Source organism: Castor canadensis, chromosome 8 (assembly GCF_047511655.1).
Source record: "Castor canadensis chromosome 8, mCasCan1.hap1v2, whole genome shotgun sequence".
Taxonomy (NCBI): Eukaryota; Metazoa; Chordata; class Mammalia; order Rodentia; family Castoridae; genus Castor; species Castor canadensis.
In genome coordinates this window covers 150,757,743-150,771,174 of record NC_133393.1, presented here as the reverse complement: position 1 = coordinate 150,771,174, position 13,432 = coordinate 150,757,743, and the positions used below count along the sequence as shown (strand labels likewise).

Here is a 13,432-nt window from a genome sequence, read left to right as displayed (position 1 = left end):
AAAAAAAGAGCTGGAGAACTAACAACACTTTTTCAGGAGGAAGAAGAGATGGAAGCTCTCTTATAAGAACACTTATAAGAGACACTATAAATGGCTTTTGATTCCTGTTTCATAAGATGGATCTATTACAAAGGCTTTATGTTGGGAAACAACCTATGGAAAAAGCAGAAAAATACTGACAATTAATAATATAAATGAGCCAGGTTAGCCTGGCCCAAAAGGCCAAAAATCGTATGTTCTCCCTCATATGTGGACATTAGATCAAGGGCAAACACAACAATGGGATTGGACTTTGAGCACATGATAAAAGCTTTAGCACACAAGGGAGGGGTGAGGATAGGTAAGACACCTCAAAAATTAGCTAGCATTTGTTGCCCTTAACGCAGAGAAACTAAAGCAGATACCTTAAAAGCAATTGAGGCCAATAGGAAAAGGGGACCAGGGACTACAGAAAAGGTGAGATAAAAAAGAATTAACCTAGAAGGTAACACCCACGCACAGGAAATTAATGTGAGTCAACCCCTGTATAGCTATCCTTATCTCAACCAGCAAAAACCCTTGTTCCTTCCTATTATGGCTTATACTCTCTCTACAACAAAACAAGAAATAAAGGCAAAATAGTTTCTGCTGGGTATTGAGGGGGTAGGGGGGAGAGGGAGGGGGAGGAGTGGGTGGTAAGGGAGGGGGTGGGGGCAGGGGGGAGAAATGACCCAAGCCTTGTATGCACATATGAATAATAAAAGAAAAAAAATAACTAAAAAAAAAAAGAACTAGGTATAATAACTAGGGCAAGCCTATATTCCTCTTATTTTAAATGCAAGGTGGATGATAACCAAACTGTTTATGATACATTTGATCAGTCGATGCAGGTGTGACTATCATTCACATAACCTAAGCTTGGAGGACTCACATTTTGGGGTCCCAAATCTACTTCCTAATTGTACTAAAGCCATTAGTATCCACAGCAATAACATGTCTAGTGTTGCCTTATTCAAAGTAAGAGAGCCTTAGCAGAAGAACTAGGAGCTGGGCTAGTAGTAAATGGCCAGGTAGATTTGCTTTTGAAAAAAAAATTTCAAGAATTTTTAAAAAGAGATGGAATTTCACTAAGTTGCTCAGGCTGGCCTTGATCTCCTAGGCTTAAGAGATCCTTCTGCCTTCGCCTCCTGAGTAGATGAGATTATAGGAATGTGCCACTATACAAAGCTCAGAAAGATTTCCTTTTAATAAGGAAAGACATATTGATGAAGACAACCAGTGAAATGAACAGGGTGCCTTGAACATAACCTATGTTCAAGAATAAGGACAAAAGAGGCAAGCTGTTTGAAATGAGAGGCAGTGCCAACAAAATGAATCTTATAACTACAATATACATTAAGATAACATATGAATCAGCTTTCATGTTAACACAAGCTGCATCACAAACTTCTTAACTCAAATGGACTCTGAGGTATCCCAAGCACAAGGGGCAGGGATACGCAAGGCAGAAACATGCATTATGCCATGTAAAGAAGACTTACGGATTCTCCAGTCTATGGAAATTTCAACTGAAGGATGCAATGTGCTGAGGTAAAATTTAACAGCTTTACACTGCAACTGCATGCTAACCAAGGTTAGCATGGACATATTTTAAACAGGACTAGTGTATTTCCTGTGGTAGAAAAATGAATTCTGTGGAAGGACCTTTCTTTCTAGGAACCAATACCTGTCAAACCACATAACCTGAGAGAAGGAATCTGGCTGTTGTCAAGATGTCTGAATCATGAAATAACAGAGATATCGTCCCTGATCTATACTCCTAGGAGAAATAATTTATTATTAAAATATTTAAATTATTAAAAATATATTATTTATGATATTAAGAAAAGGGAGATTTGTTGGGAAAGATTATTGACTCCACAATTTTTGTCTGACTTCTAACTATAATGGTGTCACTATATTTTGTAATATAGGAGTCACAGGTAAAATTAATATAAACTTATAAAATCTGACATGTTGAAACAGGATGTGGCAGTGCAAGCCCGTAATCCCAGAACTTGGTAGGATGAGGCAGGAAGATTGATAATTTGAGGCTATAGTGAGACCCTGTCTCAAAAACAAAACAAAAAATTACTGATGTGAGGATCAAATATATAGAGAGACTTAACTGAAGTTCTCCCAGAATATTATTCCTATGGGGGAGAATTAGTTTGATGAATATCTGAACTTGATTAATGCTGGATTAACTATGTCTCTTAATAACTAAGCAGATACATACTATAAAGTGCAGATAATTTTACATCAGGAAGGTAAAAAGATTAATAATTGGTCAGGGGTGAGAGAATGACCATTCTAAGAAGGCTAATTCTAGCAAGTCTGGCATTAGCCAGAGTAGTTTTGCTATAGTTGCTACATGGCATTGACCTTGGTCAAGGTATAGCTTGGAATATCTTGATTTAAAAGATGTTCTATATAACTAATCATTAGAGAAATGTAAATCAAAACCATGAGATGCCACTTCATACTCATTAGAAGGCTATTACCCAAAAATAGAAATAACAAGTATTGTTAAGGGTGTGGAAAACTGAAACCCTTGTGCATTCCTGATGGGAATGTAAAATGGTTCAGCTGCTGTGGAAAACAGTAAGGCAGTTTCATGAAAATTAAGCAAAAATTACCTTATGTACAGCAATTCCACTTTTGGGTATATAACCAAAGGAAATTAAAGGAACTTGAATAGATATTTGTACAATTATATTTATGGCAGTATTATTCACAATTGCCAAAAGGTGGAAGCAATTTAAATGTCTATCAGTGGATGTATGAATAAATAAAATATGGTACATATGTACAATGGGATCTTAGTCAGCCTTACAAAGGAATGAAATTCTGGTATGTGACACAACGGATGAACATTGAAGACATTAAGCTAAGTGATAAAAATACTATATATACCACTTACAGGGGCTGGGGGAGGCAAGCCTGGGAAGTTGTCTAATGGGTACTAAGTTTCAGTATGGGATGATAAAAAGTTTTGGAGAGGAATGGTGATGATGGTTGCACAACAATGTGAATATACTTAATGCCACTGAACTATCATTTAAAATGGTTAATGTGGCTCATTTTACATCATGTGTATATTATCACAATGAAAAAAAAATTAAAGTAAGAAGTTCCTCGTAGTTTGTACCAGTCTATTAACAGGAGTATTACATGGTTTATACTTGATCTCTTTAAGAACTCTGGAGGGGTTTACACATAGCATGCTTATATGACTAAATATGAAAAATCCCTAGTCGAGACTGCATTTTGTGATTCCCCAATTCTGAGGTAGTCTGTGCATGTGTTATGGACAGCATTATGTCTTCTGAAAATTCATGTGTGAAGCTCTAACCCCCAAGGATCTGCACCTGGAGATAGAGTCTTTAGGAGGTAATTTAGGTTAAATGAGGTCATAAGGGTTGGGCCCTAACTGCGGCCTTATAAGTAAAATGTGGCCATGTAAGAATACAGCAAGAAGGTGGCTGTCTGTAAGATATGAAGAGAACTCCCACCAGAAACTGACCATGCTGGTATCTGATCAAGAATCTACAATCTGCAGAATTGTAAGAAAATAAATTTCTGTTGTTGAAGCCACGCATTCTATGGTATTTTGTTACAGCAGTCTGAGCAGACTATGACGGCATTGGTGGTTCCTGATCTGTGAGAGAAAATGCACTCAGCCTGGCTCTTATAGAATGGAGTACAATAGTTTATATCTGGCTTCTCTGCATCCCTTGCTATGAGACTAATACATTCTGTATTACAGTAATGCTGTAAAGGATTACTTTAATGTTCTTGTTCTTTTGTACCTTTTTTGGTAAGAATCTTACTGGCTACTAATTGACTTAGGTTTTGACTAGTCAATGATGTGAAAGTGATATGTACTCAATAGAAACCATACTTCCAATTCCTGAATTTGGATCTTTCTCCAAGATAGTGTTATGTGATGGTATGGTCTTCTCTAACCATGTGGGGCACAGCACTGAGCCACAGCTCCCAGTCACCCAGAACATCTCAAGGGTAACAATCAATGCTCTACAGTGTGCTGTGTTGCTAAACCACAATATTTAGTAGGTTAGATTTTTTTTTTTCTGGTACTGGGATTTGAACTCAGGGTCTCATCACTGCTAGCCAGGTACTCTACCACTTGAACCACTCTGACAGCCCTTTTTTGTGTTGGGTATTTATGAGATAGGGTTTTGCTTTTTTTTGCCCAGGCTGGTCTCAAACTGAGATCCTCCTGATCTCTGTCTTCTGAGTAGCTAGAGTGTGAACAACTAGGGCCCAGCTAATACATTTTTTTTTTTTGGTGGCACTGGGGTTTGAACTCAGGGCCTCACACTTGCTAGGGAGGTGCTCTTACTGCTTAAGCCACTCTACCAGCCCTTTTCTGTGATGAGTTTTTTTAAGATAGGGTCTTGTGAACTATTTGCTCTGGGCTGGCTGCAAACCACGATCCTCCTCTTGATCTCTGCCTCCTGAGTAGCTAGGATTACAGGCATGAGCCACTGGTGCCTGGCACTAATGAGTTTTTGATGTACAACATTCTCAATTTACCATGGGTTTATTGGGATGTAATCCCATCATAGTCCAGGAGCACATGTAATAAACTAGACTTGTAAGCACTATCATTTTGGGTCCTATGTGTCTTCTTTAGCAATTAAATTCTGTTTAACTGCCAATATTAGTATAGTTATCAAAGGAAAGGGAACAAAATTACTTAATTTATATTGTTCCAGCTGGGTGCTGGTGGCTCATACCTGTAATCCTAACTACTCAGGAGGCAGAGATCAGGAGTATTGAGGTTCAAAACCAGCCCGGGCAAATAGTTTGCAAGACCCTATCTCAAAAAACCCTTTACAAAAACAGGGCTGGTGGAGTGGCTCAGGTAAAGGCCCTGAGTTCAAGCCCCAGTACTGCCAAAAGTAAATAAATAAATGAAAGTTCATGAATAAAAGAAAGAAGTTTTACTTTACCTTTCAAGGTATTGAGTCTCTAGATATGTCCACCAAGTATATTGAAGTAGAAGCTAGACATCTGTCTGTGAGATTATTACACCGGGTATATGAACTGAAGGGCCTACTAAACTCTAAGATTTTTTAATTTGAGAAAACTTTTCTGGTAGGAGCCTTACCTGTGATGTCAGCTTCCCAGCAATCTGCATTCTCTGAATTTCTGCAGGAGATTTGCTTAGTCGGAGGCGCTGCACCAGCTGCTGGACACCCCGAACCTTGTTCTTGCTCCTGGCTTTGGCCTCAGTCACATGCTGCATGTAGTCATAGTGAAGCTGTGCATGAGGAGGCTTCATCCAGTCATACCAAACCGTGTTTGTCTCAGCTTAGAATGAAAAGTCAAAAAATAAACTGAAAACTAACAGAAGCTGGGAGTGTAGCTCAGTGGTAGAATGCATTTGTGAGGTCTTGGATCCTACCCCCAGCACCAAAAATTAAATAAAATAAAAACAAAACAAAACTAGTACTGGATGTAGCTCAGTGGTAGAACTTTTGCCTAGCATAATATGAGAAGCCTTGGGTTCCATTCCCAGCACTAGTTAAAAAACAAACAAACAAATGAAAAAACCAAACCCAAATAAACACACAAAACTAACAGCAATGACAAGAAACAGCACGTGTCATGATGACTTGAAGAAGTAAAACTGTAAAATCTGCTATGTAAATCCTGAAGGGTTGAGGAAAACTTCTTCACAATTGAAGGGTTTGATCACAAGTCACTGGAAAGGCCATTCTTTGAAAATGGTGAGATATTCTAGGACTGAATATACAGATTTTCTGTCCAAATTTGTTAGTGTTCTTTTTTTTTTTTTTACGAGAACAATTTTTTTTTTATTATTCATATGTGCATACAAGGCTTGGTTCATTTCTCCCCCCTGCCCCCATCCCCTCCCTTACCACCCACTCCGCCCCCTCCCTCTCCCCCCCACCAATACCCAGAAACTATTTTGCCCTTATCTCTAATTTTGTTGTAGAGAGAGTACAAGCAATAATAGGAAGGAACAAGGGTTTTTGCTGGTTGAGATAAGGATAGCTATACAGGGCATTGACTTTATAAAGATGATAGCTGGGAGTAAAGCTTCAAGTTTTGATTTTGTTATTTATTACCATTCTTCACCACTATTGATCTAGAAGTACTGTTGAATTATTGTACACAAAAAAGAACACGCAAAAAAGTACTTAGCTAATGACTTTATGGTTAAAGTGTCTTATTCCTTCAACAAATGGTCCAGTACTAGTTGAACAAGGTTCTCCTCTCATTTTGAAGCAATTATTCATTGCTACAGAAACACTACAGCTGATAATATGTACATCATTCCCTTTTTACCTGCTATCCATTCTTGTTATAAACAACCATGGTTTGAACTTTCGACTTTGGAGACCTATTAAAGTGGTCTATATCTGCCTGAGATATATGGTAACGAAGGCTCACTATAAAAATGATTTGCACATAACAATACATATGTGTTTGATCTTTATTTCTTTTACCTGACGATAGACTGAATGGTATTCCTAAATAAGCCTGAAGGGTGGTATATTTTATAGTATTAAAAAGGACTTTGGGACAGAACAAGGGAAAGAAAACTTTGACTACATATGCATTATAATGATACTATACTTTAACATTTTAAAATAAAAATGGTTTTAAACATATATTGCATATAATACTTATCCTACTTGTAATAGAAATTTACTGAATTTTTTAAAAGTTAACTTGTATCACTTATTCTCAGTGTATGAAATCATAGTTCAACCTTTTTTAAAGTTATTAAACTCTTGAATAAATATTTTTATTAACCTTCTTCTTTTTGTCTAGTACTTTTATACAGTAAACTACTAACATTATAAATAGTGGCTGAGCACCAGTGGTTCAACACCTGTAATCCTAGTTACTTGGGAGATAGAGACTGAGAGGGTTGCAGTTTGAGGCCAGCCTGGGCAAAAAGTCCTCGAGACACCCATCTCAACCAATAGCTGGGTGCACTGGTGTGTGGCTGTCATCCCAGCTACTGTGGGACAGACAAAAAATGAGATTCTATCTCAAAAATATCTAGAGCAAAAAGGGCTGAAGGTGTGGCTCACCTGCCTAACAAGTGCAAAACAGTAATTCAAACCCCAGTATCATCCCCCCTCAAAAAAAAAAAAGAAGTAATTTTGAGAAACATTTTTCATGAGGATTTAACTGTACACGATTAATGAAATTTAGGATATCAAAGATAACAGCCAACAACTGATACAAGAAATCAAATACTTTTGTGCCCCATATTTATATATTGATGTTGAGCTCTCTCTCTCTCTCTCTCTTTTGCAGATAGTGTCTCTTTATGTAGCCCAAGCTAGTGTCAACCTTCTGATTCTCTGTCTTAGCCTTCTTAGTGCTGGGATTATAGGACATACCCTACCATATCCAGATTTTTATTGGACTATGAAGAGGTAAGAAAATTCTCCAGTAACACCAAAACAAAACAAAACACTCCAAACAAAATTCAATGAGTTAAGCAGGGTAAATAGAAAATACTTTTATACAGTAATAAAAATAAATCAATCAAACATATATTGTCAAATGAGTGTTTTTTTTCCAAAGGAATGTTTGTAGGAAACAAGTTCAACATATCTATCTTAAGACTGTCTGAAACACTTTTGGAATTCTCATTTAGAAACTGACTTCAGAAATGTTTTACAAGCCATAAGAGCAATCAGACTAAAACTTTACAGTAATATTTTATTGGCCTAAAATCACTTACTCTGTTCTAAAATCAGTATTTCCTAACTTGCACACCTTAGTGTGTAAGTGACTTTTGGATACTTCAAAGAATAAAATGTTCAAAGAACTGAAGATTTACAAGAATCACTAAGAACAGTTTATAATGTGGTATGGTTCTGAACAAAATTCCAGAAGAGAAATCCAAAACATTCTGAGTGATTAAAATTTCACTAGAATAAATGCTGAGAAAGTAACTGTTTTGAGGGGCAAGAAATCACCTGAGAATCATGTTAAAATGCACATTCTGATTCAGTAGGCATAAGGTGGGGGCCTGAGATTTTACTTTTCCAGTGTCTATTATGCACTTCTAATTCTATTATATATCACCAGGTGATTGTGATGCAGGTGAAGGATGCCTCCTTTTGAAAACCTGGCAAAATTACTGTTCTTTTGTGGCAGGTACTATATTGTTTTCATGCACTGTATAAATTCTACCTTTCTTATGGGAAAAACAACTTTGGTGGAGGCATAAAGAAATTTATTCCATTTTCTTTGCTAATAAAGAGTTGGTATTGCTGGGTACCTGTGGCTCACGCCTGTAATCCTAGTTACATAGGCAGCAGAGATCAGGAGGATCACGGTTCAAGGCCAGCCTGGGCAAATAGTTTGGGAGACTCTATTTTGAAAAAAACCCATCACAAAAAAAGGCCGGTGGAGTGGCTCAAAATAGGCCCTGACTTGAAGCCCCAGTACTGCAAAAAGGGAAAAAAAAAAAAAGAGAGAGAGTTGGTATCAATTGTTAATTATGAAAAAAACTTGGTGAAATAATTAGAGTAAGTAGTAGTGGTCAGAGGTCAATAGGCTGGGTCAGCAATCCTGAAGAATGGCTCATGCTCTTTGTCCATTTTAACAGGAAATTCTCAGGCCAGGTGCATATACTAGGTGAGGGTACATGCCTGTAATCTCAGCACTCGAAGGCTGCACAAGTTTGAGGCCAGAATGGGCTAAGCAGCTCTCAAGACCATTTTTTTAAGAGAAAGAAGAGCCAGGTGAAGGTGGCTCAAATCTGTAATCCTACCTACATGGGAGGCTGAGATCAGGAGGACTGAGGTTCAAGGTCAACCTGGGCAAATGGTTCTCAAGATCCTGTTTCCAAAATAACCAGTGCTAAATGGATTGGAAGTGAGGCTCAAGTGGTAGAATGCCTGCTTTGCAAGTCAGAAGCAAGCTCAAAGCCCTTGCTTCAAATCCCAGACCACAAAAAAAAAAAAAAAAAATTCTCTGAGATTTCAAACTAGGATGGTTAAGAGGCTCTGTTAATGAATAATCTAGTGAAGACTTAGTAACTGGATACATAAAATAAAGTAGCTCACTTTTCTGGAGAAGACTTACATTTCTTTCACGTACTCAAGAGAGAAACTATGAGTACTTTAGGAAATTAAAACCTACACAGGGAAAGAAGATTTAAATCCCAACTTGGCCTGTGACTTGACTTCTGTTCCCATTTGTTACCTTTCAGTTTGGGGAGTAGGTGTTGAAATTCTTCTAACGTATAGGCTTCGTCCACTCCTGTAAGAGCTACTGCTCCATCTGTGCCAGATCGAGGGCCATCCCAAAGTTCTCGACCAGGGTCTCTTCGAGGCACGAAAAGTATGGCCTTATGAAATGGCAACTGCTTGCCGGGGAGGCTCTGAAGGACCAGAATGCTATCAGGCTCTTGGAATCCACACAGGTAGAGGAAATTGTTGTCCTGGTGGAAAATGTAGGGGATATCGTTGCTCATGTAGTGCGTAGGGCTGGAGAGCAGCACTACTGTCTGATCTGTCCCAGTCTGCCCTTGTGCTTCCTCGTGTATCAGAGACATTAATTTGTATCTGCGAAGTGCGTATTCCACCTGAGATAGTCCTGGTGTCACTTCCCCTAGAAATGAGAAATAAAATCGATGCATGTCTGTAGTGCCAAAGTACTTAAGGTAAGTTAATATTAGTCTGAGATACCCAAGTTCAACTCATCATTTTATGCTAAATCTCAATGCACATGGGTAATTAAGAAGGTAATCCAGGTTTTTATTTCACCACAAAAATTTGGAAGAAACTGTAGAACTGAACTTGTTGAAATTGAAAATTGGGACCATAGCCCTGTGAAATCTCTTCCAGATCTTTGGTTCATTTTTCTGTACTCATCCAATCATATATTAATTATTATGTGAAAGGCATTGTTGGACATATAGTACAAGCTTCCCTGAAGTTTCAATATGTAAGATGGGTAGAGGGCCACATTGTTTGTGTATGGCTTTCTTAAAAGAATACAAGCTCCAGGAAAACACAGATTTTTGTTTATTCAGCATTATATTCCCAGGGTCTAGAATAGCTGTAATATTCTCCAATTTCAAGACCCAGAATAAATTTCCCTTCTGGATTCCCAAGGCATAATAACTTTCTAATAAAACTTTTTTCTCTATTATTTCCTAGTAAGACTTTTTCACTCTCTGCTTTGTGTTTACAGTGAGTTGGATATACATATGCATAAGCTCCTTTTGGGGTATCTTTGTATTCTTCAAAAGCCCTAGTAGTATTATCTACCTGTTGGGGCTGTCATGAGAATCAAATCCAATAAAGCATGTAGTTTTTAAGTATTGACCACTCCCTGGGGAATCTTTTGAAAACTATGGCTTCATTCTATTCACTAAACTGCATGTAGGGACACACAAGGTTTTGACATAAAACTCTGGGAGTCCCAGATCCCCTTAAGTCCCATCCCCCACCATTATTAAAAACCTGTTATGAAGGGGTTGTGTACTTGTTCTTAATATTAGTACCTAATAATCTACCTGGCTACCAGCACAGTGATGACTGAGTGAATGTTTCCCTTATGAAATGTAAACTGTACCTGCTCTTACTTTAAGTTCCAAAACAAAAGAACCACTAAACCACTCATCATAGCTGGATCCCCTCATCCTTCACTCGACAATGATAGTAAAAGTAAAATAGTATCTAATACTTATTGAGTGTGTTCTACATGTATAGTACTAACTGCTCTAATTATTTATATGTATCAACTTAATCTACAGAATGAAGATGATATTACTTTTATTTCTCCCAGTAATAGCCAGTCTCCATATCCAAATACAGAAAGTTAACTCTGAAATAGTGCTGAATGAAGAAGTTACAGAAGGACAAAAGAGAGGGCATATGAGAAACCAGGTAAGATGGCTCACACCTAGAATTCTAGCTACTAGCCAGAGATGGAGAAATGGAGGCCAGTCTGGGCAAAAAGTTCTTGAGACCCTATTTCAACCAATAGCTAGGCATGGTGATGAGCGACTGTCATCTCAGCACTGAGGGCATTAATAGGAAGATTGAAGTCTAGGCTGACGGGACAAAAAGTGAGACCCTATTCCAAAAATAAATAAAGTGGAAAAAAAAGGCCTGGAGGTGTGGTCAAGTGGTAGAGTGCCTACCTACCTAGCAAGCACAAGACCCTCAAACTCCAGCACCAAAAGGAAAAAAAAAAAAAAGAATTATACTTTCCTACAGTGGTGATCTAAAGGAGTAATATTAAACTAAAAATTTCCATTTAATATGCTTTTATATTACTTGAATTTTGTCTTAATGAGCAATGTTTTATTAAAATCCTAAATAAAGAAAAAAAAGAGGTTATAAAAGGGAAACCACGTGAAGTCCTCACCATATTTATAAATTGCAATTGTTTTTTCTTGCCCATTAGACCAAATTCAGATCCTCAGGCCTAGATTTTAATGTCCTCTACCAGATGACTCCAATTTATTTGGCTACTTAAAAAAAAAAAAAGATAAAGTACACAATTTAATGATTTTTGGGATACTACAGAATCATGAAAAACCATTACAATCACTGGGCTCACGCCTGTAATCCTAGCTATTCAGAAGGCAGAGATTAGGAGGATCACATTTCAAAGCCAGCCTGGGCAGATAGTTTGCAAGATCTCTATCTCTAAAACACCCATCACAAAAAAAAGCACTGGTTGAGCGGCTCAAGGTGTAGGCCCTGAGTTCAAACCCCAGTACCGCACAAAAAAACCCAACCAAACAAAATACAGCACCACAATCAATTTTATTTTTTTAATTTATTTTTTCAATTGACAGATAAAATTGTATTTACTATGTACAACATGATGTTGTGAAGTATATATCATTGTGTAATGACTAATTACAGCTAATGCACATATACATTACATCACAGTTACCATTTTTGTGGCAAGAATACTTTATTCTCAGCATTTTCCAACATACAACAATACAATACACTACACAGCTGTAGTCACTGTTGTTAATTTTAGAACAATTCATCAACCCAGAAAGAAACCCATGCCCATGAGCAGTCACTCTCCACTACCCTTTTTGCAAACACTCATCTATTTTCTGTCTTCTATGCATTTGCCTATTGAAGAGACTTTATATAATAGAAATTGTATAATACATAGTCTTTGGAGACTTAGCCAACATTTTTCTTCTCCCAATTATTCTGCCATTAATTCCTCCTTATCTCTTAGGCAAATCCAATCTATTCTTCCGAAATTACCCAGCTTACAGTATGTCCCTTTTCTGAAACTTCTTCTCCTTTCATACTAATTCCACTCCAAGATTTTGGCTTAATACTTGTTTTTATATTCTTCTCATTCAAAAGGCTGTCTTGACCTGTCTATATCACAATGATTTATCTCTTTGAAATTTTTTTCTGGTGGCACTAGGGTTTGAACTCACCTTGCACCTTCTAGGCAAGTGCTCTATCACTTGAGTCACACCTCCAGCCCTTTTTGCTTTAGTTATTTTTCAGATAAGGTGCCACACTTTTCACCTCAGCTGGCCTCAAACTGCTCTTCTTAACTCTGCTTCCCAAGAAGTTGGGATTACAGCCAAGGGTCACCATACCCAGCCTGATGTCTCTGAATTTTTAAAGGGCAATTATTTCCTACAGTTGTGTATAAATGTAATCACATCATACTCAATTCTTTCTCCCATACCATCCCCTTTTTTTGGACCCATATCTTGGTGTTTGAAGGTAGAATGAGCATATGCGAAGCCGCTAACATCACAGACAAGACGCAGAGAAGGCCTGAGCCCTTTCCTTTTGCCTCTGTATGTAATGAGAAGTGGAACCACATGCCTGGTCCTCACCAAGAAAAGGAGGGTCTGCTGGCCAGGGCCAGACCTCCACCTCCACCCCACCCCACCCTTACCTGACCTCCCTTACAGAGCCTACACTTAACAAGTCACCACCTTTCCAATACTTCCCCCCCTTTCTTCACTGTTTAGCAACTTGGTCACCTTCTCTCCTTCACCTACATCAGCACCTTGCCTATATTTGTCATCTAACATGTACCCTTTCCTATTTTTCTCAGCACTCATAGAATCACACATACACGTGCATATGAGGTTTTTATAATCACTGTTTTCAAAAATTAGACTGTATACTCTTTTGAGTATCTTTCTTTTCTAACTTAATAATATCAACAAAAATCCAAGTCATCTGCTATAGCTTCAATTCATTCTCCTTGATGTCTCCACAATATTTACTCAGCAAATGGACATACCACAACTTATTGAGCAATTTCTTTACTGATAGACATCCATATGGTTTTCAGCTTTTCTCTGCTACAATAAACATATTTGTACTTACATCCTGGTAATTTTATGTCCTATGTACTAGTGTTCCTC

At 37.8% G+C, this 13,432-nt stretch overlaps 1 protein-coding gene and 1 non-coding gene across 3 annotated transcripts in view; both read right to left on the bottom strand.

Moving 5' to 3' along the window:
- The window catches only part of Xpnpep3 (X-prolyl aminopeptidase 3), a 67,970-nt gene that overhangs the window by 33,326 nt on the left and 21,212 nt on the right, over positions 1–13,432 (bottom strand). For both annotated transcript variants that reach the window (XM_020164476.2, XM_074084559.1), the window contains 2 exons: positions 9,250–9,657; positions 5,156–5,358 (listed from right to left, as the gene is read on the bottom strand). In XM_020164476.2, the coding sequence (XP_020020065.1) occupies positions 5,156–5,358; positions 9,250–9,657 (611 nt within the window). The remainder of the gene's footprint in view (positions 1–5,155; positions 5,359–9,249; positions 9,658–13,432) is intronic.
- Positions 12,757–12,905, bottom strand: LOC141410569 (small nucleolar RNA SNORA57). Its single transcript, XR_012435415.1, has one exon. It is a non-coding gene; the product is annotated as a small nucleolar RNA SNORA57 (small nucleolar RNA).